Source organism: Xiphophorus hellerii, chromosome 3 (assembly GCF_003331165.1).
Source record: "Xiphophorus hellerii strain 12219 chromosome 3, Xiphophorus_hellerii-4.1, whole genome shotgun sequence".
Taxonomy (NCBI): Eukaryota; Metazoa; Chordata; class Actinopteri; order Cyprinodontiformes; family Poeciliidae; genus Xiphophorus; species Xiphophorus hellerii.
The window spans coordinates 3,984,283-4,011,224 of NC_045674.1; the positions used below are offsets into that span (position 1 = coordinate 3,984,283).

The 26,942-nt window shown below is 36.6% G+C and overlaps 2 protein-coding genes and 1 long non-coding RNA gene across 3 annotated transcripts; 2 read left to right on the forward strand and 1 right to left on the reverse strand.

The window, feature by feature from the left end:
- Positions 1 to 3,245: 3,245 nt before the first annotated feature.
- On the forward strand, positions 3,246 to 11,578 carry LOC116717864 (C-type lectin domain family 10 member A-like). The gene is made up of 6 exons (XM_032559506.1): positions 3,246 to 3,314; positions 9,110 to 9,223; positions 10,474 to 10,743; positions 10,837 to 11,000; positions 11,114 to 11,232; positions 11,309 to 11,578. The coding sequence occupies exons 1-6, from the start codon at positions 3,254 to 3,256 to the stop codon at positions 11,436 to 11,438; spliced, it is 858 nt and encodes a 285-aa protein (XP_032415397.1). The 5' UTR covers positions 3,246 to 3,253; the 3' UTR covers positions 11,439 to 11,578.
- LOC116717865 (uncharacterized) lies at positions 9,202 to 10,691 on the reverse strand. The gene is made up of 3 exons (XR_004338827.1): positions 10,593 to 10,691; positions 10,476 to 10,550; positions 9,202 to 9,333 (listed from the first exon to the last, which is right to left on the reverse strand). It is a non-coding gene; the product is annotated as an uncharacterized LOC116717865 (long non-coding RNA).
- A 6,726-nt stretch (positions 11,579 to 18,304) lies between the features above and the next one.
- LOC116716088 (C-type lectin domain family 4 member G-like) lies at positions 18,305 to 26,684 on the forward strand. The gene is made up of 7 exons (XM_032556877.1): positions 18,305 to 18,420; positions 20,312 to 20,386; positions 23,213 to 23,370; positions 23,583 to 23,952; positions 24,046 to 24,209; positions 24,678 to 24,796; positions 24,873 to 26,684. Exons 1-7 carry the CDS (start codon positions 18,360 to 18,362, stop codon positions 25,000 to 25,002), a joined length of 1,077 nt encoding a protein of 358 aa, XP_032412768.1. The 5' UTR covers positions 18,305 to 18,359; the 3' UTR covers positions 25,003 to 26,684.
- The last annotated feature ends 258 nt before the right edge of the window (positions 26,685 to 26,942 follow it).

Genomic DNA, 26,942 nt, shown 5'->3' on the forward strand with positions numbered 1-26,942 from the left:
AGGATGAATGAGGATAATTAACTTAGTCATTTCTCACTTTGTTGTTAAGAGTTATTGTGTGTAGATATAAGGAAAAAATAACTAACTAGACAATATGGCTGAAAAACTTATCACAATATAAGCTTTCCATGTAATCGATATCAGTTGCCAATGACGATAAGTATTGATTACTTTTTTGGCTTAGATGTCTCAAATACTCCCAAACTGGTGGAATGACCTTTCCTGTTTTATGTGTGGCAAAAACTTAAACTGCTGCTGCATGTCACTCTTCAGGTTGTTGAAGAGTGACATGCAGGTAAAAAGAAAGTGAGTGAGTTGATGTCACCCACCTAGCTCGCTGTGAGAGGTTGAGCAGTTAAAGTCTTTCCTCTTTCTACATCTCCCAGAGTGCTGTGCAGTTCTGGGTTAGAGTTCAATGAATACTGGATTCATTGAAAATTGAAAATTGTATCACATCAATTATCTATTGATATTGATTACATGTGTATCACAATACATATTGTTCTTCATTTATTGTCCAGTCCTATTTTAACCCTGTTTGAAATAAGTCTGAATTTAGATAAAATATGCTAAAAGTGAAAAGTTGTGAAATCCCTCCGGATCTATTATAGGTTAAAGCACTGTTTTGAAAGGCTTGCAAAAAAAAAATAGTGAATTACAAAAACATGTCCAACAAATCCAAACGGTGAGCTGCAGCTCTATGGTCGACACACCAATGATGTTAAAAGCAGAAATAATCAACTTCCTGTTTTTTAAGAAGAGTTTTAAGTTTCCTCGGGGTCCATTAAGAACCCATATCATGAGTTGAATATTATCTATAATCTCATTTTTTTAAACTCAACTTGTTTGTTCTTTTGTGTGGCGTCAACATAAAATGATTTATTTAGAGAGGTTCCTGCTGAGGAGCAGAAACTTTTCAGCAGTTTCTGCTCCTCAGTAGTTTTGTCAAAGAAACTGCTGAAGAAAAGAAACTGCTAAAAAGTTTCTGAGGAGCAGATCAATAAGAAGATGTTAAGAACCAAAGATTTTGAACACATCATAAAAGCAGCTATAGTACATTTAAAGGTAGAAAGACAGCACTCTGTTCTCATTAACAGTTCCCCTTCAACCTTCATCTGATGTTGAAGCTTTTACAAAATGGAGAGAAAAACAGAAAGTCTTGTTGGCACATATTAGAACCCAAACGTTTCTTTATAAAATAATAAGGATTATTATCCTGATACGTTTCCGTGTATCAGGACCCAGAATAGTGACGTTTGTCAAGGCTCAATGACGTTCAGGTCGGATGAATGCGACCTGGCCTACAGGCACAGGTCACTTTAAAAAGATTAGATACATATCAGATTTAGAACAATATATCCAAGTTGTCAGGGTCGCATTTGTAAAAATCTAGTCTGTTTTTTAGACAGACTGTCATGAAAAGATCAGATACGGATTGCATAAGTTAAGAAAAATCAAATTTGGGTCACTTCAGTGTGACTGTAGAGTAACGCTCTCCAGATGACACAATATTTACTTAACATCTTTAAAAATCTTTTCTACATTTTGTTTCTGTGCCACATAAAGTATTTACATTCATGACAAATTGGCTGATGACTGATGTATTTTCTGGCTCTCCAACTAATTTGTCACACTTAATGATTTGTGGCCAACAAACGCTGCTGCATTACTTCTTATAAGAAGGCTGGGGTCATGAAATCATGACATTTTAAATATTGAGGTGATTATGTATGTTGTTAAATGCTTAGATTCATATACTTGTTTTACCATTATTATTGTGACTGAAACTGTAGCGAGACTGACAGTTGACTCTGTTTCATATTTTCATGTAGCCTGTTCATTAAAGCTCCACAAAAAAATATTGTTCCTGGGTTACATAAAAAAGATCATCATTCCTATGTTCACTCCAAAGTAAACAGCTTAGATTAATCAACACATCCTCTTCAGATAACATGGCCATCTGGTATTAGATACATTGTTGTCTGTTTATGTTCATTTACTTACAAAGAGCTACAGACAGTTTTCTTAAATTTAAAATTGACAGATAGTGGCTGTTCCTCAAACTAAACCAAGATTTTTATTCCCCTGCAAATTGGGGAGATTCTAAACTGTCACCACCTTCTTGTTTTTCTGCCAAGAAAATACAGGTAATGTCATAATTACGACGCTGAAATAACGTTTTAACACCAAAAATCCATTTAAGAGCACATTTTCTCTTTTATTTTTATTTCTTGTTTGTCCTCCTGAGGCCCATTTCAGAAAGTTGGATAGACAAATTCTGAATAGGAGACAGTTACTCCGAATAAACCTGCCAGGTTCTGTGATGCTCAGGATTTTTGGTTTTAGAACAGGAGATAATAACAAGGTAACTCAATTCTGAGTCAAGTTACCCCAAAGTTAAGCAGGAGGATATGAAAAGCTCTCACTCAATGAAAGACAGCTAATATGACTCACCATTGCAACAGGAGGAAATACTAAGCTTCAAGTCTGCTTTTCTCACCGATGGAATTACATCGGCATACGGATGACAGCATATGGAGAATATCAAAACACATCTCATTCACTAATACCCTGAACAAATTCAGCTTAACTACAAGCACATTCCTGCTTTACACTGAAATTTCATTTCTATAACAAACATTTTTCTGCATTTGACACAATTTTCATGAAGAGAAAATTTCTGGCTTTCACAAGGATCACACTCATTAAACATTCTAAGTTAATTTATCTTCTATGCATACTGATTCATCACTTGAAGAAAACACCTGTCACAAACGCATATACCCTTCTACAACATTTATACATTTTTAAAAGTCTAAAATTAATTTACAGACAATGTTAAGTTAGAGTCAAAGATCAAGTTTTGGTCAACAAAGAACAGCCACTACTAGGATTTAACCCACTGTGGGACAATGCGACTTTTATGTGTGAAGCTTTGTAAAAATGGAGAACAGTGTAATTAACCTCTTCCTCCTTTGAGACTGCAAAAGATAAAATGTATTTTTACGGTATTACGGTAGTGAGTGCATTTACCGAATTCTGAATGTTTTACATGATATTAAAGCTCTTTATGTTGTGAATATTTTTTCTACAAGAGTGATTTATGACTTAAAAAAACCGAAGTTCAAAATTATGGGAGCTTTAAATAGACTTGTGAGTGACATAAGATGACCACTTCCGATAAACACTGCTCTTTTGCTCATGATTTACTCGCCTCTTGCTGACAAAGAACTTTAACAGGAAGACTGTAAAGATGTCAGACAATGAAGTCCAGTATGCTTCTGATGATTTCAGAAACAAGAGATCGGCAAGAGGTGCGTTTTATGTTTACATTTTTTAATAATCCTTTGACTAACATGTTACTGTTTATGGTTATGATCATTGTTGTGATTAAAGCTCCTGACTGAGAAATTCTCAAATAAAAATTTGGTTCCTTCAGGAACTTTGTAGATAAAACCACTTAATAAATTGTAATTTTTTTCAAACATTTAATTAAGAATCTATTTAATGTTTCAATACAACGTGTAAAAAAAAAGTTTAACTGACCAGGAAATCTTATTAGATGCTGATTATGGTTGAAAAAGTGTAATTAAACGTAATGAAAGGATCACACTCATTAAACATTCTAAGTTAATTTATCTTCTATGCATACTGATTCACCACTTGAGAAAACACCTGTCACAAACGCATATACCCTTCTACAATAGTTATACATTTTTAAAAATCTAAAATTAATTTGCAGACAATGTTATGTTAAAGTCAAAGAACAGCCACACCCAGGGTTTAACCCACTGCCCCCCCTCCCCGAAATCGTACCTGTTCATCGGAACCTTTTGTGTGTCCATAGGCAACTTTAAATCCAAGCTGAACGAAATTACCTATGGAGTTCACTAAGGTTCTATCCTGGGGCTGCTCAATATCTGTATGCTTCCATTAATTCAAATTATACAAAATAATAAGATAGAATACCACAACTATGCTGATGACACACAGCTATACATTAGTCTTTTACCAGGAGATTACAGTCAGGTTCAAATACTCACTAAATGTATTGAGCAGATTAATGTCTGGATGTGCCAAGATTTTCTCCAACTAAATAAAAATAAAACTGAAATATTAGTATTTGGACCAAAAGAGCATAGATTAAATATAATCACCCACCTTCAGTCCATTGGATTAAAATGTTCTGACAAAGCCAAGAATCTGGGGGTGATCATGGATCCTGATCTGAACTTTAATAACCACATCAAATCTATCATAAAAACATCATACTACCATCTAAAAAATATTGCTAAAATTAGACGACTCATGTCCCCACAAGATTCTGAAAAATTAGTTCATGCCTTTGTTTTTAGTAGACTTGATTACTACAATGGCATTTTTACTGGAATATCAAAAAAAGCAGTAAGACAGCTCCAGCTTCTGCAGAATGCTGCTGCAAGAGTCCTAACTAAAACAAAAAAGAGATAACCATATCAGTCCTGTTCTAAGATCCCTGCACTGGCTGGCTGTTGCTCAAAGAATAGAATTTAAAATCTCCTTAATAGTTTACAAAGCACTTCATAATAGAAACCCAGACTACATTTCTGATCTTCTTCAACTATATATACCACTCAGACTTTTAAGATAATCAGAATCAAACCTATTATTCTAAGAGTCTGTACTAAACATGGTGAAGCAGCTTTTTAGTTTTTATTGCCCCAACACTCTGGAATAAACTTCCTGCTCATTGTAAGACTGCCCCTACCTTGAGTTTATTTAAAACAAGGTTAAAAACCTTCTAATTTGATGTTACTTATTCTTAATTTTTTAAAATTCTATTCATTCACTATATTCAAAATTTTAATGCTTATTTTGTCTATTTTTAATTTGCTTGATTTTTTTTATGTACTTTTTAATTTTCTTGTTCAAGCACTTGGACAGTCTTTGGCTGAAAGGTGCTATAGAAATGAAGTTGCCTTGCCTTGCCTTTAAACAGACTTGTGAATGACAGGAAATGTCTACTTCCGATGAACACTGCTCTTTTGCTCACGATTTACTTTCCTCTTGCTGACAAACCACTTTAACAGCAAGACTGTAGAGATGGCAGACAACAAAGTCCTGTGCACTTCTGTTGTTTTCAAAAACAAGAGACCCTTTTTATGTTTACATTTTTTAATAATCCTTTGACTAACATGTTACTGCTTATGGTTATGATCACTGTTGTGTGTGAAGTGATTAATGCTGCTGACTGAGAAATTCTCAAGTAAAAATTTGGTTCCTGCAGTTACTTTGTAGATAAAAACCACTTGTCATCATTGCATGTGTAAACTCTTCTCTGACAGGCTCAGTTAACTTTAACATCACCAGTAAAAGGTGCAAGTTTTGGTTCACGATAAACAGCAGAAAAAACAATGACTAAGCTGAAACTATGCATATTTTACCCTTTTCACCAAAACTATTTCAAATACCTGTTGAACCACTGTAAAAACTGTGCTGTTAATAAACTCATTGTGACACACCACGAACTGTTACAAATTGATCAGCATGTACTTTAACAACACCAGAAGCAAAAGAAAGTCACAGTATAAAATTGTGCCTGCTCTGGTTACTATGCAAAGAAAAAAATGTAAAGAGAGAACTGAAATTAACATGACTTTATGCAGGATTTAGACTGAGCTCACTGATCTCATTTTTGATTAATTTATAGAATGGATGCCTATGCACCAGAAATAAGGAAGGGCCTGCAATAACGAAATGTTTTCAGTTCAACCTGGAGAGACTCAGACAGAGAAAGACAGCTATTAAAACAGACATACATGAATTAAAGTTCGTTGGCGCTGGGGCCCCGGCTGAGGACATCGAGCTGTGAATTGCAATAAGCTTGGATGAACATTCCCGATGCTGGTTAGGAATGTCATCCCCCAAAAAGGGAGAGCTGAGGCCAGGTGGGAGAAGCTACACTAACTCGGGCTTACGGGCTGGGACTTGAGTCTGCAAAAGGCGACATTACTGTGAAAGGGGGAAAAGTGATGTGAAGCTGGCAGATAAAGGCCAGCTGGGGACGCCACTAGGCATGGAATGGAGGGATGCTGGTAGATGAAGGCCAGCTGGGTGCTGCGATGATGCAATGAGATAGTGTTTAACAGGTGCAAGGGGCCGGCTGTACATTACTGTGATAGTGAGAAAAAGATAGAAGAGGGAATGGATTAGAAGTGAGAAAATGACTGCCTGCTACTGGAGAGGAGATGCTAGAGCTAAGATTAGACTCATGGGGTGACGGTTAAAGGATGCAGGCGAGAGATGGGATCATTTTGGAAAGAAACCTGAAAATGAGGATGTGAAGGACAAAAGGGGAAAGAAAATTCACATAGGCTAATTATGACACTGTTGAATCTCAGCCATGTTGAATAATAATGTAGTTCAAATAACTGAATGTATCTGTCATTTGAACAGACAGATACATTCTGTCTGTTCAAATGACAGAATGTTTTTTTTGTTTTTCTAAAACAAAAAAAACATTTTTTGTTATAGAAAAATGAATAAACCAGTTGATGTGCTGTTTACTACTCAGCTGAAAACTCACTCTTTCACCTAATGTGTTCATTTGGATTACAAGGAATTGATTGACCAAATGTATGAATCAGTAACAAATTATTAAAACCATGTCTGGACAAAGGAATGAGTCCATGCAAGCAAACATTACTGCAAAAACATTTTAAACCAGAGTCAGGATCAACAGTTGACCAAGATGGCGGCGCGTGAACAACGCGAGGCTCAGCGTCTCTTCAGAATCTGCTCTTTAGTGATTTTTTATCTATTCATTACTGGACTTTTTTTTCAGAATTGCACAGCGTTGCTGCGCACCAGCAGACATGAACTTCTGGACCTTTGGAGCTACAATTTTGACTCTATGATCGCCGATCTCCGACTCATCCCAGAGATCTCCAGAACACCGGAGGCTGCTCACTTCTCCCGGCCGGGTGGAAGTGAACGCAGGCAGCGACGAGAACGTAAACAAAGGCGGGGTAAGCGTGGAGGGGTGCGAGCTAGGCTAAAGCTAACACCACACCGGCTCCCTTTACCCTGCATTTTCCTCGCCAATGTCCGTTCTCTGGCTAATAAAATGGACGAGTTACGACTATCCATCACGAGTGACAGACGGATTATGGACTTAAATGTCATGTTTTTCACCGAAACATGGCTAAACAACAGCTGCCCGGACAATGCTATCCAGCTAAGTGGACGCCACACACACCGAGCCGACAGGACAGCAGATAACTCCGGCAAGACCAGAGGCGGAGGTTTGTGCATTTATATTAACAAAGCTTGGTGCACAGACTCTGCTACTACCGAGAGTCACTGCTCACAGAATGTGGAGTTTTTAATGGTCAATGCAGACCTTATTACCTCCCAAGGGAATTCACCTCGATCATCCTCACTGCCCTGTACACTGCCCCCTCCCCCCCGGATGCTAATGCCAAGCTAGCCATGAAAGAACTCTATGCGGCTATTAGCAAACACCAAACCAAATACCCCGAGGCTGCTTTTATTGTTGCGGGTGATTTCAATCACTCCAACTTGAAGACAGTTCTTCCCAGATTCCACCAACATGTCTCCTGCCACACCAGAGGAGACAAGACCCTGGACCATGTCTACTCCAATCTGGCTGGAGCCTACAATGTGACACCCCTCCCCAACATCGGACAATCAGACCATCTCTCCCTGTTCCTCACACCTCGGTACTTACCACTCATCCAATGTGTGAAACCTACCGTGAGGACAGTAAAGGTGTGGCCAGAGGGCTCAGACGCTGTGCTCCAGGACCGGTTCAGGAATACAGATTGGACTATTTTCCACCATACAGACTTGGATCAGTACGCCTCATCTGTACTGAACCATAGAACGTGTCACCACCTGCAAACGCATTACCATGTACCCCAACCAGAAACCCTGGATGAACCGAGACGTTCGTCTCCTGCTGAAGGCCCGCAACATCGCCTTCAGGTCAGGGGATGCACAGACTTACAGTGCAGCCAGGGCTGAGCTGAAGAAGGGAATCAAGAAGGCCAAACACCACTACAAAAGGAAGGTGGAGGATCATTTTTCTAATGCCAACCCCCGACGTATGTGGCAAGGCCTTCAGATTCTCACAGACTACAAGAACCCCAACACCACCCCCGCATCATTATTTATCTATAATCCATTCCCTAACATTTTTGTATATTCTGTATAATCTGTATAATCTGTGCATACAGCTCCCATATTTATATTTATACACAATATCTATATCTCTTTGCTATAACCCCTTATAGTCCATACATACATAGTCTTGTACATCTGTAAATAAATATTTATATCTCGTAGAGCACTTCTGGATAGATGCAAACTACATCTCGTTGCTTGTACTTGTGACAGTGCAATGACAATAAAGTTGAATTCTATTCTATTCTATTCTAAACAGCATGTATATTTATAGTAGGTCAAATGTTTCAAATGAAGAACTGCAAAAATAAGATATTAATAAGATGTAAAATGCGATCTGGGACAAGGATGTACTTGTCTTTACATGTTTGCATAAGACAATTATTGTAAAATAAATACAAAAAGAAACATGCCTTATGCCTTAATTTTTAGTTTTCAGGCTATCATTCTTGTACATCCTTTATTTTAATAAACAGATCTCCAAGACTTCTGGTAATTTCATTGTATTTTTTTTTGCTTATTTCATAGTCGAGGAATTGTTTACACTATGTCTACATTTTTAGAGCATTGTGCTTTTGTTTTCAGAAACATATAGTTGCCCTCAGCTGCAGTTATATTCCTTATATTTTTTACCATATTCTATTGCTCTGTGAACATCATCTTATTGAATAAAGAGTTTACATTTAGTTTGGTTAACTTTGCCTATAATACTAGCAACCCATCTCAAGCCCACCGTCCCTCTCAGTAACTTGTTTACTTTGTTTGTTTCACAGGCTTTAAGACTCACTTTTCTTCACCGTCTTTCTTTACTAAATGATGACAATATTTTTGTAACATTTTAAAATGAAATAATGCAAACAAGATTTAACTTGCTGTAATTTTGTCCAAATAAAAATGTCTGTCATTTTCTCTTTGGTCTCTGCAGGACTTTTGTCAGACAAAGAAGCAAAAAGACGTCGCTTGTATCAGAAGTTGTTTTATTGTTTTGGGATTCTATATGTGATTTCGGTGATGGCCTTTATTGGAGTCCGTGTCTACTGTAAGTATGTAAAGAACATTTTTAAGACTGAAACAGGAAGATATTAGAAACTTTTGATGTTCATGAACAACCAGACTTTCCTTCTATATAAAATTTACAACATGACAAACCTCAAAAACATACTTCTTTAGAACAAAACATAAAATTGCATCTTCCTGTGTCTTCTTGGCAGCAGCCAGTCACTGCATGTTGGCATTTTGGATCGTTTCTGTCATATTTGAAGCTACACGCTTGACCCACATGCACAAAGAATCAGATAAATAAAGTTTATTTCCTTTTCAAAACAGATAAATATTTGGTTTGGTAAATGATTTCTTGAAGTGACTGGATCGGGATCGTCTTTGTGTGGGTGAGGTGAGGTGCATCCGCCGGGGGGAACTCAGGTTAGGGGTCTGGAGCATGGAAGGCTGACGGAAGGTGAAGAAATCCGGTCCGGCATCCGAAGGCTGGAGGATTCTCCGAGGTTGCGGATGGGAGAGTCGTTGGAGGGCGGACAGCTGAGTACGGGAGTGGAGGAAAACGGAGGAGAGGTCCGGCTGCCAGCTGGAGCTTTCAGGAAACTGCTTGGAATCAGACGGTGGAACTCGGGCAACCAGTTTGTATAGATCCATGGGGTCACGAGGGAGGGAAATCCAAAGGCCAGAACAGGGTCCTCACAAGAAGAATACTCTGCGTCACGAAGAAGCACCTGAAAACAGGAAAACAACGATGGATTACTATGAGTTGGACTCTCGGAGAAAGCACAGAGAAATAACTCAGGGGGCTCTGGGTACCATTACTGGCATAACACTCTGGCGCTGGAGAACCCGCCGCCCGCTCCTCTTATGCTGGCGATGATTATGCCAATTACGCACCGGTGCGAGGGAGCCGCCCTACAACAGACCGCAAACTCATGGCTCCTCCTAGTGGAAAAAACAGCTCCCAACAAGACCAGACTCCAGCACCCAACAATTTCGCTCTGCTTGTTTCGCTACATTTAGTGCAAGACCTTCAATCTCCCCAAATCCAAACCACTGTTTGTTTGTTTTTTCAGAAACTGTACAGAGCAGATTAACAAAGATAAATAAATAGAAATATAAATACCACATGCGGTGGTCACCTAACGAGCCGTCAGAGCAGTTTCATGATGAACCCAATGTTTTCCCTCAGGGCGATAAGTCGCTTGAAGCATATACATGTGTGCTGTTCAGAATCCGATATGTCTAATCGTTCACTTGTCATCATGTAATCAAAATATTTCCATTTTGCAGACCTCAACAACAAAATCAGTTCTGATTTCAAAACCTTGGCTCAAAACTTCACAAGCTGCAAAAAAAAAAGTTCACACCTCAACATCCAGGTTCAAAACTTGACACAACAACAAAACAACCTGACAGCAGAAATTAGTCAAGTTAAACAGAACAACCACGACTTGCAGACAAAAATTAAAACTCTCAGAGAAGAAATAAAAACTTGTGAAGACCAGAAACTCAGTCAAGTTCTGCAGATCATTGATGAATACTGTCCCAAAGAAAACAATGGTATGTTCAGATTTCCTTATGGTAAAAGATTATACCTAATTATAATTATATTGATCAGTCCAAATATTTATTAGTTGATCTCTGTTGTTTCAGGGAGACGTTATAGTTCTTGTCCGAAAGGCTGGATTCACTCTCAGTCCAGCTGCTATGCAGTTAATGATGCTGTACCTAGGAATCAGAAAACCTGGGAAGAAGCACGAGAAGACTGCAGAAGAAAGAGTTCAGATCTGACTATTGTTGGAAATGAAGAAGAAAAGGTAAAGACAGATTCAGAAACTGTTTATATGAATTGCAAATATATTTTCAACACCAACTGTAGTCATAGAAATGATGGAAATATATATAATCCTTTTTGTCTCATTCTCCACAGAAGTTTGTTGATGGCACTAGCTGGAAGGATGGTGATGGTTTAATAAAAGGGTTCTGGATTGGTCTCAGAGTTGAAGGAGGGAAATGGAAATGGATGGACGGAAGTGATCTGACCAATCAGTGAGAGACTCACTGTTTCTTAAGCTTTGTATGAAATAAATCAATCAGCCTTCATTTAACTGATGTTTTTCCATAGAGCCTGGATAAACCAGCAGCCTGCAACTGATGGTCAATGTGTAACTTCTCTCCAGAACCAAGAATGGACATCAGTGAGCTGTACTAAAAGAAACGGCTGGATCTGTGAGAAGAAGGCTTTATCTGTTTAAACATAAAATGTTAAGATTATTCAAAAAACCTGGAAAGAAAATATCTTAACATTTTATTAATTTTATTTTACAAAAGCTGTCATGTTCTGCTTTTCTGTGCATTTATTTCGAGTTTCTGTGTCTCTGAGTCTCCCTATTGTCCCGTCTCCCCTTGATTAGTTCCCAGGTGTGTCTCGTTCCCTGATTACCTCGTGTGTATTTAGTGTCACCTGTGTCTCTGTCGGGTCCTTGTCTAAGCAGTCGTTTGTTTGCGTGAAGTCTGTCTAGCTGCGCTTACCTAGTCCTTTGTTGCTCCAGTGATACCGACGTTGAGCCCTGGCTTTCTGCTCAGTCGTGCTGCCTGGCAGTGGACTATTTGGTTTTGTCTGGACTGTGTCATTGTGGATCAGTATTCATTAGTGATGGTAAGATGAAGCCTCATGAGGCATTGAACCTCTTGAGCCAACTGGTTCGAGAAAGGGTTCATTTCTTGAGGCTTCATGTGCACACGAAACCACCTACTGGCCAGGTGTATAATCACAGCCAGCTGTATCTTAACACGTGTGATGCATTGAATTTTTGTCTATTATGGCTCTTGAGAATGACTTCACAAAAGGTGTAGGACGAAATCATTTGTCTACATAAATTATGTATACACATATGTGTATAATAAAATATTGTTTGAATGTATTCTCTGTGTGTAATTATTCCCAAAATAGTAGTGTCATGTGATATGGCATGTTGTGTAATAAAGTTTTTCTGTGACTCTAGAAAAATGGCATGGGCTTAATCAGGCAGAGGACAGTGAAAGTGCTTGTGGAACTAGGGAGGGGGTAGTGAATAGGCTAATGCTTGTGTAACTTGGATGATTTTATGCATTTTTATTAAGAAACAACAATTTCTCCACAGTTTTTGGTTTCAAACGAGTTCTCTTTTTTGACACTACATGGATGATGTGTTATTATTGTACCCCAACTCCTTGGAGCACAATAAACACCTCACCTTTACAGAAAATAAGAAACAGTGAAAAATACAGTTCCTCATAAGCAAATATAATGCATCTGCAAATGTTCAGTTCACCTTACCTTGTTAGGGCTTATCAAATCGAAATGTTCCCACATAGGGGAAATCCTCCTCTTTCTCGCCGGCTCCATCCTACTCCTATCCTGTCCTCGCGCTCCTAAATCTCCTTTCTATCTATCTCTCTCCTAAACTCTCCAAAGGCCAAACTAACTGTCTCAAACTAAATAACCACTATCCAAACTCTGCCATCCAAACTATCAAAACTCTTTCCACTCTCTCAACTGACCGCAACTTGCTTTAGAAGCCTGTGGGGTTTCTAAAGCTGTCAAACCCCGCGCCAACATCTGAGCCACTTCCCGAAGCAGTCACGTGGTACAGTCGGGCAGCGAGGCTTCGGACGTCATCGTTTTCGGCTCCTCCCCTAAATGAAGCAAGCCTCGATACGCGCTTTACGGAAACGCCCCCTCCATTACTCGACACACGCCTCGAAGCCTCGGCACATCACGTAACATCACTAGTATTCATCATTAAATCGCCATCTGTTCTCATTTTACCTGGGTCTCAAGAGTCTGCCTCATCACCTTCCACCACACATCATGACAAAAGCTAAACATCTATAGTTTATTATTCATTATAATATCAACAGCAAATGTAATTTCATGTTAGTTTATTAACCCTCTGGCATGGCGTTGCCCTCAGGCAACAACCACATATCTGTACCTCACATTGCTCCTTTATTTTATTTTTGGGGGGATGATTTAAAGTACCACCAGACATATTTTTGTCCAAATCAAAGAGGTATTGAGGTTCATGTGACCTTGACTAACAGCAACAGGAGATGGATGCAAGATCATTTAATGGACAAAAGATGGATGGTTCATAAGTTGGGGTCAATCCCAATGAAAACATGAGGATCCACTGTACCACCATTATTTCATTGTTTGTTTATCCACAAAACTAACTTCAGTCCCAAAGGGCGACAAGCTGCTCATCAATTAACAAATGTTTCTATTCCAAGACAGTCAAAAACTGAAGCAATACCTGCCACAACCAAAAATATGGGGCTGCAGGGTACTTCATATGGCTGGTGCAGATAGTGTTCCTTACAACTTGAAAACATACACAGGGCGAGTCGTGCGACCACCAAATCTACCAGATATGGGAGCTGATGGAAATGTTGTTCTTTGCTTGGCTCAAATTCTACCAAAGAATCAGAACTACAAAATCTTAAAAAAAGAGCCTGCAGCCCTAACTTCAGTCACTGATGTGAATCTGGTTGCTACAACCCATAGAAAATCAGATAAACAGATGGTGATTCACAGGTATGTCAATAATCAAGTACCAGAAATATGATATACACTTTGTTTCACATCAGCAAGCAATTCCTTCCTGATATTTTACATATAATAGGGAAAAAGACTGATAGCAACACTCTTTGTGATTCTAACTCCCCTAAACATACACACATACAAACACACAAATGCTCAAACAAAAACTATATTCATAAATAGTGGTTTTAGTAATTTGCTCAAATGTAGCGTTCATAAATGAAAGTTAGTTGTTTATTTTATATGTGGTGAGTTGGAACCTCATCCATCCATCCATCCATCCATCCATCCTTTCATCCATCCATCCATCCATTTTCTAACACCCTGGTCCCCTAGTGGAGTCGATAGGGCTGCTGGTGCCTCTCCAGCTAACGTTCCAGGCGAGAGGCGGGGTCACCCTGGACAACGCTTTCCTACTGTTTTTTTCTGGGCCTATTAAAGTTTTCATGTTCAAGTTCATAATATGAACCTGAATGTTTTTAAATATAGAGGTGCTGTATTGTTAAAAGTTGAGATGTCTGTGATTGTTATAACATTATAATTGTGAATAAAACTAATCTCTATAATGACAGTTGACTCTGCTTCATGTTTTCTTGTAACCTGCTCACTAAAGCTCCACCAGGCATGATTTTGTTCCTGGACTACAAAGAGGATCGTCATTACTATGTTCACTTTAATATAAACAGGCAAATATAGAGATGCTAAAGTTTTATTAAAGCACACATTTCATTTTGTTTAGTATTTCCTGATAAAATAACTTTTTATTCTTGCATGCAATTAAATTGCAGTTTTTATTATAATTTTTTAGATTCCACAACTGAAGAGACCGAAGATTCTTCTAATCGTTTGGTTTTGGTCTTTGTTTTCTTTTTTCAGAGCTAGCCTACTTTCAATTACATTTTTTTCTTATTAACCAGGTTCAATGTAAAAGCTGAGGGAAATTGGATGAATCTTTTTTTTTCTCAGAGCAGCAATAAGTAAATCAACAGCTATAGATAATTTTATTCTTGAATGTTGTGTTTTTTAATGTGATTTTCTTCTTCCAGGGTGGAGTTCACAGATTTTCAGAGCTTGCAATGTTCTGTAAAACTGTCAGTATGCATGTTTGTCAGAAAATGGAGCTGTGTTCTGTTACAGTAACTCTACCAAAGATAAACCACACAGAGACAAGAAGCATCAAATGCTAAATGATTAGAGTGGTTAATTTAGAAAACCTGCTCCTCATTGCTCAGACACTCAGACTGAGGCAACAATTTATGTTCAAAAACAAACTGACTCAACAAACAAAACGTCCAGAAAAAAAAAGCAAAGAAATGATTCCAGGACTTATTAAATGTTTTATACATTTTAAAGGTTAGCTGCAGCTCTGTGGAAGATGCTCCTAATGTTGCCAGATGTTAGAACCAGAAATAAAAAACTTAATTGATTTTAAAGAAGACGTCAACGTTTATTCATGGTCCACTTAGAACCTACATAGGAAACTTTATATTGTCTAGAATCTCATTATTTTAGTAAAGCTTGTGCTTTTTAAATTGTATCAACAGAACATTATTTATTTGGAGAAGTTCATGTTGAGAAGAAGTGAACTGCAGCTCTATGAGAAGACGTTGGACACCAAATATGTTTCACACATCAAAAAGCAGAACTAAACAGCACATTTAAGACTTTTGTACGGAGCCCTCTAGGGGACATGGGGAATTTTTTTTCTTTTGCGTTCCCTCGCAATACTTTTGCGTTACCTCGCAAAACTTTTGCGTTCCCTCGCAAAACTTTTGCATTACCTCGCAAAACCTTTGCATTCCCTCGCAATACTACGGAGCCCTCTAGGGGACATGGGGATTTTTTTTTTCTTTTGCGTTACCTCGCAATACTGTACTGGTCAGTTATGCAGCATAATTGAATACTGTAAGCCTTTCTTACGGTGGGCGCCGTACTTTCTGCTTTAATATATGGTTATGTGAGGTTTTTCCATGAATGTTAGTATCTTTTTGTGAAATATCTGAAGTTTTATATATTTCTTTAGGATAGAAAGGCGCCACAAACCTACGATATAAACAAACAGGAACTTTCCGTAAGTAGGAAAGAAATAAAAATACATCCTAATTTGGACTATTTCTGAGTTATTATCGCGGGGTAATAAATCATCTGACAGTTTTGATTGTGTCTCTGTTGTGTTCGTAATCTGAATGGTTTAAAGAGCTGCTTTCAGTGCCGCTCCATCTTAGCCTTAACAGACATAAACATGCAGTAAAAAAATCGATTTTCAATCAGTGTTTTGCACCAAACAGTTAATAATAATAAACAAGTTTTCACTGAGGCTCTGTAAGAGCCATATGAATGAAATAAGTAATTATTGATATGACAGGAGCAGGCGGCTTTGACACTTAGGTGTGTCGACGTGGGAGTGACGTCACCAGGTATGAATGGGAAGGATACTGGCTTTGTGTGTATTAGGAAGCGGGTGAGCGGGGCGGTCAGTCCTTGCAAAGTTTGGAGCCTGATCATCAAAATGGAATAAATCGATAATTGTGACAGAACAAAGAAAAGGTTTGGAGTTGATTGATACACACACAGATGAGATTCCCCGAGTTAACCCAGTGCGGCCTTTACCATCATTACTTTGTTGTGTTTTTAATAATAAAAACTTGTTAATAATAAAAACTGTTTGGTGCAAAAAACAAATTGAAAATCGATTTTTTTCCTGCATGTTTATGTCTGTTAAGGCTAAGATGGAGCGGCACTGAAAGCAGCTCTTTAAACCATTCAGACTACGAACACAACAGAGACACAATCAAAACTGTCAGATCCGCGATAATAACTCAGAAATAGTCCAAATTAGGATGTATTTTTATTTCTTTCCGACTTACGGAAAGTTTCTGTTTATATCGTAGGTTTGTGGTGCCTTTCTATCCTAAAGAAAGATATAGGCTAAAACTTCAGATATTTCACAAAAAGATACTAACATTCACGGAAAAACCTCACATAACCTTATATTAAAGTATAAAGTACGGCGCCCACCGTAAGAAAGGCTTACAGTGTTCAATTATGCTGCATAACTGACCAGTACAGTATTGCGAGGTAACGCAAAAGTATTGCGAGGGAACGTAAAAGAAAAAAAATTCCCCATGTCCCCTAGGGGGCTCCGTACTCCGTAGTAAATCTTCAGCTTGTCAAAACCTTAGTTTAGATTTTTGTTTTTTTCAGAGGAAATTGAAGAAGCTGACTGTGATGATGAAGGAGTCGGCGTTGAGAAGAACATAAGAGCTGCTCCAGGTATAATACTGAAACAATTTAATTAAGGTACAAAATATTAAGCACAAAATGTCTGTAACTACCATTTCAAAAGTAATATTTTAATTTTAAAAAATTGTTTTGTTGAAATACTTGAAAGTAACATCATATTTCTGGAATGTATTTTCTATCAGGTCACAAACTGAAAATATAAACACCAAAAATCCATTTAAGAACACATTTTCTTTTTTATTTTTAATTCTTGTTTTTCCTCCTGAGGCCCATTTCAGAAAGCTGGATAACCAAATTCTGAATAGGAGACAGTTACTCCGAATAAACCTGCCAGGTTCTGTGATGCTCAGGATTTATGGTTTTAGAACAGGAAATAACAAAGTAACTCAATTCTGAGTCAAGTTACCCCAAAGTTAAGCAGGAGGATATGAAAAGCTCTCACTCAATGAAAGACAGCTAATATGACTCACCATTGCAACAGGAGGAAATACTAAGTTTCAAGTCTGCTTTTCTCACCGATGGAGTTACATCAGCTTACGGATGACAGCATATGGAGAATATCAAAACATATGTAGCAAACAAAGTTATACCGTTTCTGTAGTAAAATAGCGAGATTTAGCATGATAGTGTGATTTGACAGAAAATATAAAATACTTAATGAAATTCTCTTTAACAGAGGAAGTTCTAACATCAAGCTATCACGGTGTATCTTGATTGCTTACACATCTCATTCACTAATCCCCTGAATTCTGCATTGGGCACAATTTTCATGAAGAGAAAATTTCTTGTTTTCACAAGGATCACACTCATTAAACATTCTAAGTTAATTTATCTTCTATGCATACTGATTCACCACTTGAGAAAACACCTGCCACAAACGCATATACCCTTCTACAACATTTATACATTTTTAAAAGTCTAAAATTAATTTGCAGACAATGTTATGTCAAAGTCAAAGAACAGCCACACCCAGGGTTTAACCCACTGTGGAACGGTGTGACTTAAGTGTGAAGCTTTGTAAAATTGGAGAACAGTGTAATTAACCTCTTCCTCCTTTGAGACTGCAAAAGATAAAATGTATTTATACAGTATCGCAATTTAATGCAGTGAAGTGTGTAGTGAGTGCATTCACTGGATTCTGAATGTTTTACGTGATACTAAAGCTCTTTATGGTGTGAATATGTTTTCTACATGAGTGATTTATGCAAATGACTTAAAAAAGCAGAAGTTCAAAATTGTGGAAGCTTTAAATAGACTTCTGAGTGACAGCAAATGTCCACTTCTGCGCTTTTCCTCATGATTTACTTTCCTCTTGCTGACAAAGAACTTTAACAGCAAGACTATAAAGATGTCAGACAGCGAAGTCCAGTATGCTTCTGTTGTTTTCAAAAAAAAGAGATCGGCAAGAGGTGAGTTTTATGTTTAAATTTTTTGAATAATCCTTTGACTAACATGTTACTGTTTATGGTTATGATCATTGTTGTGATTAAAGCTCCTGACTGAGAAATTCTCAAGTAAAAATTTGGTTCCTCCAGAAATTTTGTAGATAAAACCACTTAATAAATTGTATTTTTTTTCTAACATTTAATTAAGAATCTATTTAATGTTTTAACACAATGTGCAAAAAGAAAGTTTAACTAACCAGGAAATCTTATTAGACGCTGATTATGATTGAAAAAGTGTAATTAAACGTCTGCTTTTAGTGTTGGTTTATCTACTAGGAAAAATATTTTTTATGAAACAGGTAAGTGGATTACTTTTTTTTTTTTTACATAAAGTAATATATGCTGCAAAAGAATGAAAAATTATCTCCATCTAACAAAAATGATTTGTAACTAATAAGTTTTAAGGATAAGTAGAAACACATTAAAATAAATGCAACACGGAGAACAGAAAATAAATAAGAGAAGCAATATGTGAATCAAAACTTCACCTGAGAATATTAACTACACACTGCAGCACAAGCTCCTTAGTGTATAGATATAACAAGACACAGAGACTCGTTTCTCATAAAGTGGGAAAGATAAATGAATGTGACATTCATGTGTTACTTCTTAAAAGTAAGGAAATATTAAAAACATAACTTTCCTACTAAGCTCATCTATATTTACAAGTTTTGTGAAATAGTGTAAAGTAAGAAAAACTGACAAACAAAACTGCATTATGGCTGAATCAAAGTGGGGCATCTTACGTGTCTACACAGCAAACATTAGCAACTATCTGCATGTCAGCATTGCTTGGAAGGCATGTTTTCTGTTGTATCATGTCAAATGTAAATGGATGAAAATTGTTAAACACTGCCAGGGCTTTAACTAGAACTGCTTTAGTTGAATAAGAGAAGCCAAACTGTTTAGGTAAGTCTGGTGCAAAAAACAGGGTGAATACATGGGAAAGCACCTAATAACCAATAAAGGTAGGTGGAGGACTTGTTTCGTCTCTGAAAAAACAAGTTGATAACAACAGAAAGCTCAGGAAAATTAGGTATTTGGAGTATCAAGATATTTTAAATGAAAATTGTTTAAAAATTGATCAAAATCAAGCGATTAAACCAACACAGCCTAGTTCACCAGGCCTGAAGCCAGCTTTCTTCCATGATCATCTCAATTTTCAGGCCGAATTCCAACAGAAAACCTGAGGGGTGCAAAAGAGAGCAGCCAGGACCCCCCTGGGTGTCAAACATATCCAAAGAGGTGACCAAAACCTGAAACATGGAGCAGGTCCTTCACCAAACAGGATCAGGGCTGATGTTCATTTAAAAGAAATGCATCAGTCATGTATTCAATTGGGTCATAGAACAGTCTTTTTTTCTTTTGTTTTATTTTATTTTATTGTTCTTTTTTTTTTTTGCTTTTCAGACACAGTGGCCTGTCCAATAAACTCATTGCACAGGATGTTTATTAGAAAATGTGCACATGGTAATTTTGAAATTTGCTTAATGAGCATTCATTAAGTGAAGCTCAATGAACAAGCCATACAGAAAAAAAACGGTCTCACCAGCTGGATGTAAGTGTATCAGTGTAACTTTAAACTGGAGATGTCTGATGTGAGGCTGTGCAAAAAAGAAAGGTCAAAGACTTCTACTCTGTGTGCTGCAGGTGATAAAGTGCAGCATCAGATTGTTTTTTTCTTTATTTACTGAGACACTTTTCCTTTTTTATGAAAGATCAGCTCTGTTTCAGTTTGCTGATATTTTAACTTGTCTTCCAGTCTAGAGATATGCTTTCAAGTTCAAGCAAAAATATTTCACAATTGATTTAATTTAGAAAATTAATCATGTTACAAACATTTGGACCTTTTCAGCTAAAGAAGAAGAAGAGGTTGTGTATGATGATGTGAAGCCAAGCCAAGCAGCTCGGGAAACGACTGTCACAAAGGGTAAGTAAATGAAAAAATAAGTAAATGCATCAATAAAATCTTGTATGCATCAACTCAGCTACAACAGACTCAGATAGCTCTAACATTCCTTAGCTGTTGCAAGTTTCAGTTCAGTTGAACTCTCATCAGAAACAAAGTGATTATTGTTGCCATGGAAACTGACACACTTAATTAACCCTTTTTTTATTGTTTCTCAAACAGCAGCAAACCAATATGATAGTATGTAACATTTAGAAGCTCATCTGAGATAACCGATAACATTAATTCAGAGTGAACACCTGAACAAATTAAATATGGAAGGAAGTTCAAGGCCAGACAAGTGTTTTCAGCAGACATCATAGTCTTATGGTATTTATAGGAAAAAATGAAAACACTTAGATTTCAGAATAAATTTTATTCATTAAAACAAAAGAAAGTTGGATATTTGGATTTGATGTTTAGGTAATCCAATTTTGAAAGCAGTCTGTAGAACTGGTGCTAAGTTTCAATGAGTGATTGATCATATTATCCTTGAAATTATTGGTGTTTTTAGAGAATAGATTTTACAAAACATGCACAGATAATAAACAAAGGTGTATCTTCAGCCCTGCAGTGGCGCTCATTACAATAACACAATTTCTAAACAATAAAGATTACATATCCAAACAGTCAGTAATCACTTCATGTCTCTGATCACTGATGTGTCCTGTTTTGATTAGTTCTTATAACGACTTAGTTTCTATTATTCTTTTACTTTATGGTCTAATATTACAATTACAGTACATTCATACATCTCATAACAACCTAAGCACTAAACTAGTAACTAAAAAGTGAGTATTATGTTTTGTGTTTAATGAAATTATGTTGAAGAAATTACAACAGTTTGAGCTTTACAGGCTTTAAGGCTCCTTCAAGTCCTTGGAAATCCAATTTACAATGATTATTTACCAAGTTGTTAGGTCTAGTCAAAACACCACTTCATCCGTTAAATGCATTAACTGCATTACATCTGACTCCCACAAAACCGCAGTGTGTATCCACCCATTTCTAGAGATGTGAGTAGGTGTTGCAATGCTCTGGAGTTTGTGACGTGATGGTTGTGAATATTTTATTATCAGCCAAAATATACATATATCAAAGTATCTTTTTATTTATTTCATTGTGAGCATGAATGTAAAATTATTAATTCTTTCGACTTTTATCATCTGTGTAGGTTTCAGTTGGCATTAGTGTTTTGAATTGTGATAAAGTGCAACGTCAGAAATGTCTTGCTTTATTTCCTGTGAAAGACACTTTCCTTTTTTCACTAACTCTCAGCTCTATGTCAGTTTGCTGGTATTTAACTTTCCTCAGTCTGTTACAGTCCCAGTAGACTGGCAGACAAAAAGACACTGACAGGTACTTTCAGTTTCAAGCAAATATGATCATTAAACAATGAATTTAAATGATTTCAAGAATGTATTTGCTCTGTATTATTTTAGCTAAGAAAGAGGGAGAAGTATTGTACAGTAAAATGAAGAAACCAAACAAATTGTCTCTACAAACATCTGACACAAATGATAAGCAATTGGAAAAAAATAATTAAATGCTAAAATAATCATTGCATGTGTAAACTCTTCTCTGACAGACCGAGGGAACTTTAACATCACCAGTAAAAGGTGCAAGTATTGGTTATAAATGCAAATATATGTTTGTCTGCTGTACCCGTTTGTGGAATAATATTTTTCGAGTCCCTTCTCTGATACTGAACTATTTAAAGATCATGTATTCAGTTCTTTTTCTTCTACATTGTATGTATTGAAACATAATTAAGCTCATCAAATAGTTTCATCTCAAGAAAATTCACATAATTATGACACTGTTGAATCTCAGCCATGTTGAATAATAATGCAGTTCAAATGACTGAATGTATCTGAAATGTTTTAGAAAAATGAATAAACCAGTTGATGTGCTGTTTACTACTCAGCTGAAAACTCACTCTTTCACCTAATGTGTTCATTTGGATTACAAGGAATTGATTGACCAAATGTATGAATCAGTAACAAATTATTAAAACCATGTCTGGACAAAGGAATGAGTCCATGCAAGCTAACATTACTGCAAAAAAGTTTTAAACCAGAGTCAGGATCAAACAGCATGTATATTTATAGTAGGTCAAATGTCTCAAATGAAGAACTGCAAAAATAAGATATTAATAAGATATAAAATGCGATCTGGGACAAGGATGTACTTGTCTTTATATGTTTGCATAAGACAATTATTGTAAAATAAATACAAAAAGAAACATGCCTTATGCCTTAATTTTTAGTTTTCATGCTACCATTCTTGTACATCCTTTATTTTAATAAACAAATCTCCAAGACTTCTGGTAATTTAGTTTGTAAGGTTTTTATTTTTTTATTTTATTTGAATTTTTTTTGCTTATTTCATAGTAGAGGAATTGTTTACACTATGTCTACATTTTTAGAGCATTGTGCTTTTGTTTTCAGAAACATAAAGTTGCCCTCAGCTGCAGATATATTCCTTATATTTTTACCATATTCTATTGCTGAGTGAACATCATCTTATTGAACAAAGAGTTTAAATTTAGTTTGGTAACTTTGCCTATAATACTAGCAACCCATCTCAAGCCCACCGTCCCTCTCAGTAACTTGTTTACTATGTTTGTTTCACAGGCTTTAAGACTCACTTTTCTCCACCATCTTTCTTTGCTAAACAATGACAACATTTTTGTAACATTTTAAAATGTAAAGGTATCAATATAAAACAATGTAAACAAACAAGGTTTAACTTGCTGTAGTTTTGTCCAAATAAAAATGTCTGTCATTTTCTCTTTGGTCTCTGCAGGACTTTTGTCAGACAAAGAAGCAAAAAGACGTTGCTTGTATCAGAAGTTGATTTATTGTTTTGGGATTCTATGTGTGATTTTGGTGATGGCCTTTATTGGAGTCAGTGTCTACTGTAAGTATGTAAAAAACATTTTTAAGACTGAAACAGGAAGATATTAGAAACTTTTGATGTTTACATCCATGGAGATTATGGAAGAACATTTAAAAAGTAAATTAAAGTCATGGAAAATAGAAATTGGAATGGTTCAAAAACCAACTAAAACTGAAAAAGTTTCTGTTGTTTTTGTTATATAAGGTTTTGTTCTTTACATATCTATATATCCTGTCTATGTACTTATTCTATATTATCACTACCTGGAATATGTTGATGTTTTGCAGTTGTATCTCTTGACAAGAGAGACAAACCTGAGCTGAAACAACTAAAAGACAACCAAACTTTCCTGCTAGATGAAATTTACAACATGACAAACCTCAACAACAAACTCAAATCTGATTTCAAAACCTTGGCTCAAAACTTCACAAGCTGCAAAAAAAAAAGCTCACAATTCAACATCCAGGTTCAAAACTTGACACAACAACAAAACAACCTGACAGCAGAAATTAGTCAAGTTAAACAGAACAACCACGACTTGCAGACAAAAATGAAAACTCTCAGAGAAGAAATAAAAACTTGTGAAGAGCAGAAACTCAGTCAAGTTCTGCAGATCATTGATGAATACTGTCCCAAAAAATACAACGGTATGTTCAGATTTCCTTATGGTAAAAGATTATACCTAATTATAATTATACTTATCAGTCCAAATATTTATTAGTTGATCTCTATTGTTTCAGCGAGACGGTGTAGTTCTTGTCCAAACGGCTGGATTCACTTTCAGTCCAGCTGCTATGTAGTTCATAATCCTGAACCTAGTAATCAGAAAACCTGGGAAGAAGCACGAGAAGACTGCAGAAGAAAGAGTTCCGATCTGACTATTGTTGGAAATGAAATAGAAAAGGTAAAGACAAATTCAGAAACTGTTTATATGAATTACAAATATATTTTCAACACCAACTGTAGTCATAGAAATGATGGAAATATATATAATCTGTAGCGGCTAAAATCCTATATTTTAGGCTACTGGTTGTTGTGCTTGAAGGCGTTGTTCTTACGTGCGTTCAGTAGAGATTTACTATGTCGATCTTTAGTTTGACTCATAAAAGGTCATTTATTGAACAGAACATTGTCCATTGTTTGCTACTTCAATGTAGCTACACGTAAATTCGACCTCAAAACCTGAACCAAACACAGTGGAAAACTGTTGCCTCTTCCCACTAACAACACCTGAACAGAATCACCATTGACCTTAAATACCCATCCCCCATCAGACACACAGAACTCAAAATGAAATTCGCCCCCTGGTGGCGATAAACACAGAAAAGGATAAATGGCTCCTACATAATCCTTTTTGTCTCATTCTCCACAGAAGTTTGTTGATGGCACTAGCTGGAAGGATGGTGATGGTTTAATAAAAGGGTTCTGGATTGGTCTCAGAGTTGAAGGAGGGAAATGGAAATGGATGGACGGAAGTGATCTGACCAATCAGTGAGAGACTCACTGTTTCTTAAGCTTTATATGAAATAAATCAATCAGCCTTCATTTAACTGATGTTTTTCCATAGAGCCTGGATAAACCAGCAGCCTGCAACTGATGGTCAATGTGTAACTTCTCTCCAGAACCAAGAATGGACATCAGTGAGCTGTACTAAAAGAAACGGCTGGATATGTGAGAAGAAGGCTTTATCTGTTTAAACATAAAATGTTAAGATTATTTGAAAAACCTGGAAAGAAAATATCTTAACATTTTATTAATTTTATTTTACAAAAGCTGTCATGTTCTGCTTTTCTGTGTATTCATTATAATATCAACAGCAAATGTAATTTCATGTTAGTTTATTAACCCTCTGGCATGGCGTTGCCCTCAGGCAACAACCACATAACTGTATCTCACATTGCTCCTTTATTTTATTTTTGGGGGGGATGATTTAAAGTACCACCAGACATACTTTTGTCCAAATAAAAGAGGTATTGATTATCATGTGACCTTTTACTTTGAAGAGAAGCAGACCTTTTTATGAAGCAGAGCTGCATTCTACACCTTGACTCCTAAGTTAGAAATTACTTTTCTTCATGTTTAAATTTTGGGTAACTCTAACTAAAAATATTTTTATGTCTGTGAGTATGTAAAGAAGCATTGTAGATCATTTCAAAACATTTTTTAAATATAATTTACAGTATATGCTAAAACTGTGTTTTTTTGTTTGTTACCTCAGGGCAACATTGCACAGTTGGGGCCCTTTTGCTCAGACAATATTATTCTACTGCATTGATATGTAGTTGATTACAAAATAATTATCAAAGCCAATTTTTTAACTTTATTATTGACTAACAGCAACAGGAGATGGATGCAAGATCATTTAATGGACAAAAGATGGATGGTTCATTAGTTGGGGTCAATCCCGATGAAAACATGAGGATCCACTGTACCACCATTATTTCATTGTTTGTTTATCCACAAAATTAACTTCAGTCCCAAAGGGCGACAAGCTGCTCATCAATTAATAAATGTTCCTATTCCAAGACAGGCAAAACTGAAGCAATACCTGCCACAACCAAAAATATGGGGCTGCAGGGTACTTCATATGGCTGGTGCAGATAGTGTTCCTTACAACTTGAAAACCTACACAGGGTGAGTCGTGCCACCACCAAATCTACCAGATATGGGAGCAGGTGGAAATGTTGTTCTTTGCTTGGCTCAAATTCTACCACAAAATCTTAAAAAAAGAGCCTGCAGCCCTAACTTCAGTCACTGATGTGAATCTGGTTGCTACAACCCATAGAAAATCAGATAAACAGATGGTGATTCACAGGTATGTCAATAATCAAGTACCAGAAATATGATATACTTTGTTTCACATCAGCAAGCAATTCCTTCCTGATATTTTACATATAATAGGGAAAAAGATTGATAGCAACACTCTTTGTGATTCTAACTCCCCTAAACATACACACATACAAACACACAAATGCTCAAAGAAAAACTATATTCATAAATAGTGGTTTTAGTAATTTGCTCAAATGTAGCGTTCATAAATGAAAGTTAGTTGTTTATTTTATATTTGGTGAGTTGGAACCTCATCCATCCATCCATCCATCCATCCTTTCATCCATCCATCCATTTTCTAACACCCTGGTCCCCTAGTGGAGTCGATAGGGCTGCTGGTGCCTCTCCAGCTAACGTTCCAGGCGAGAGGCGGGGTCACCCTGGACAACGCTTTCCTACTGTTTTTTTCTGGGCCTATTAAAGTTTTCATGTTCAAGTTCATAATATGAACCTGAATGTTTTTAAATATAGAGGTGCTGTATTGTTAAAAGTTGAGATGTCTGTGATTGTTATAACTTTGTAATTGTGAATAAAACTAATCTCTATAATGACAGTTGACTCTGCTTCATGTTTTCTTGTAACCTGCTCACTAAAGCTCCACCAGGCATGATTTTGTTCCTGGACTACATAGAGGATCATCATTACTATGTTCACTTTAATATAAACAGGCAAATATAGAGATGCTAAAGTTTTATTAAAGCACACATTTCATTTTGTTTAGTATTTCCTGATAAAATAACTTTTTATTCTTGCATGCAATTAAATTGCAGTTTTTATTATAATTTTTTAGATTCCACAACTGAAGAGA

Coding starts and splice junctions, on each gene's coding strand:
- LOC116716088 (XM_032556877.1), top strand. CDS start 18,360: ATGTCAGACAGCGAAGTCCAGTATGCTTCTGTTGTTTTCAAAAAAAAG. Junction 18,421..20,311: donor AAAAAAGAGATCGGCAAGAG/GTGAGTTTTATG, acceptor GGACCTTTTCAG/CTAAAGAAGAAGAAGAGGTT. Junction 23,371..23,582: donor AGACTGAAACAGGAAGATAT/TAGAAACTTTTG, acceptor GGAATATGTTGA/TGTTTTGCAGTTGTATCTCT.
- LOC116717864 (XM_032559506.1), top strand. CDS start 3,254: ATGTCAGACAATGAAGTCCAGTATGCTTCTGATGATTTCAGAAACAAG. Junction 10,744..10,836: donor CTGTCCCAAAGAAAACAATG/GTATGTTCAGAT, acceptor CTGTTGTTTCAG/GGAGACGTTATAGTTCTTGT. Junction 11,233..11,308: donor GGAAGTGATCTGACCAATCA/GTGAGAGACTCA, acceptor GTTTTTCCATAG/AGCCTGGATAAACCAGCAGC.